We start from the raw sequence: 1,440 nt of genomic DNA on the forward strand, positions 1-1,440 counted from the left end.
GAGGGACAGTCTTAATCAATTCTGTGTTTAAATGCTCACTGCTTTTTGAGTGAAGCTTCTAAGATTAAAAAAAAATAACAAGTCTTTAAATTTCGTTTCGAGCACAATTTGATCAGCTCAGTAACTTTCATCTATATTTTCCTCAAGAACACTATACAATTCTGAACAAAGTACATGATCCGGCATAGGCCGCTCTTACATTACATGGAATATTCACATTTTCAAAGTAGGACTTTTTAATATATCTTTAACTGACAAAGCTGGAACAGCCTACATATATTTCAAAGTGGCATAAAGGGACACTGTGGATACCTACATCTAAAAAACTGCTAGGCTTATTTGGTTTCTACTTAATAACAAAGTCTTATTAAGCCACACTTGCATGGAAAGGATGATGAGAAGAAAGGACAGGGAACAAACTTTTACAAAATAACTTATTTTTAACTATAATTAAGCCTACAGTCTCTAATGATAAATGCAAATCCAATAGTACACCAAAATCATAATGTACATTATGAAAATGATAACACTGTCATAAAGCCTCTACTTACCTTAGATAATATGGAGAGGAATAAAATGTAAATGTATCTTCATCAATATTGACTTCAGCATCAGAAATTCTTGCATAAGGTGCAAACACTGTAATGATTATATGCTTTTCATCTTGTTTCACCTCAAACTTTGGTGTCAACATTTTCGTTTATTTTACTGTGGTTTTGTTTCTGGAAAAAAAGGAAACCATTAAAGAATAATAAATAATTGAACTAAATTAATATATAAATATGCAAGTCAATAATATATCAGAAATGTCTTTCTGTGCATACATTGTTTCTTTAGTGTCTTTGAATCTTATATAATAAAACAAAGTAGCTAAAAAGCTAATATCTTAAAGTGTAGAACTTTTTCAGTTCATATATAAGTCCAATATAGAATCTAGTAGAATACTAATATTAATCACATAAAAATTCACATTAACAATCATTTCCATACTCATTCTACATGTTAATATATTCTGTCATCATATCTGATATGATCAATGAAAAATAAGGCGTGGTCTGCTGCTTTCAAAGCAATTCTCCCAAGCTAATGATGTAAATCCTTCAATGCTCACTTTAGGTCTTACATGCTCATGTATCTCTGCCCAGACATTTAAATTTCCATTCTAAATGATAATAATTTAAACTTTACATAGAAAATGTGATGAGATGCCAATAAGCAACTTCTAAATGAGATGAATTGCCAATTTGACACTTCTAACATGTCAATTGCTTTTACATGACAGTGACTGCCTGGCAGCTGGGCTGGAGAGATTGGTCCTGGGTAGCAGGACCAAACATAAATAAAATATTTCACGTGTAAGTAGCTTGAAGTATACATGTCATGGTCCATTATTCTAGTGACTTCTCTTTTACACTTTACATACAGACTTCTTTGCGTCTA

The 1,440-nt window shown here is 31.4% G+C and overlaps 1 protein-coding gene across 1 annotated transcript in view; it reads right to left on the minus strand.

Moving 5' to 3' along the window:
* Nucleotides 1-1,440, minus strand: part of LOC119592520 (protein SHQ1 homolog) — a gene marked incomplete in the record, with an annotated part of 9,852 nt that overhangs the window by 7,010 nt on the left and 1,402 nt on the right. Inside the window, 1 exon segment of the mRNA XM_037941373.1 lies at nt 552-722. Coding sequence (XP_037797301.1) covers nt 552-694 — 143 coding nt within the window.

The sequence above is a fragment of the Penaeus monodon genome, chromosome 30 (assembly GCF_015228065.2).
Source record: "Penaeus monodon isolate SGIC_2016 chromosome 30, NSTDA_Pmon_1, whole genome shotgun sequence".
NCBI lineage: Eukaryota > Metazoa > Arthropoda > Malacostraca > Decapoda > Penaeidae > Penaeus > Penaeus monodon.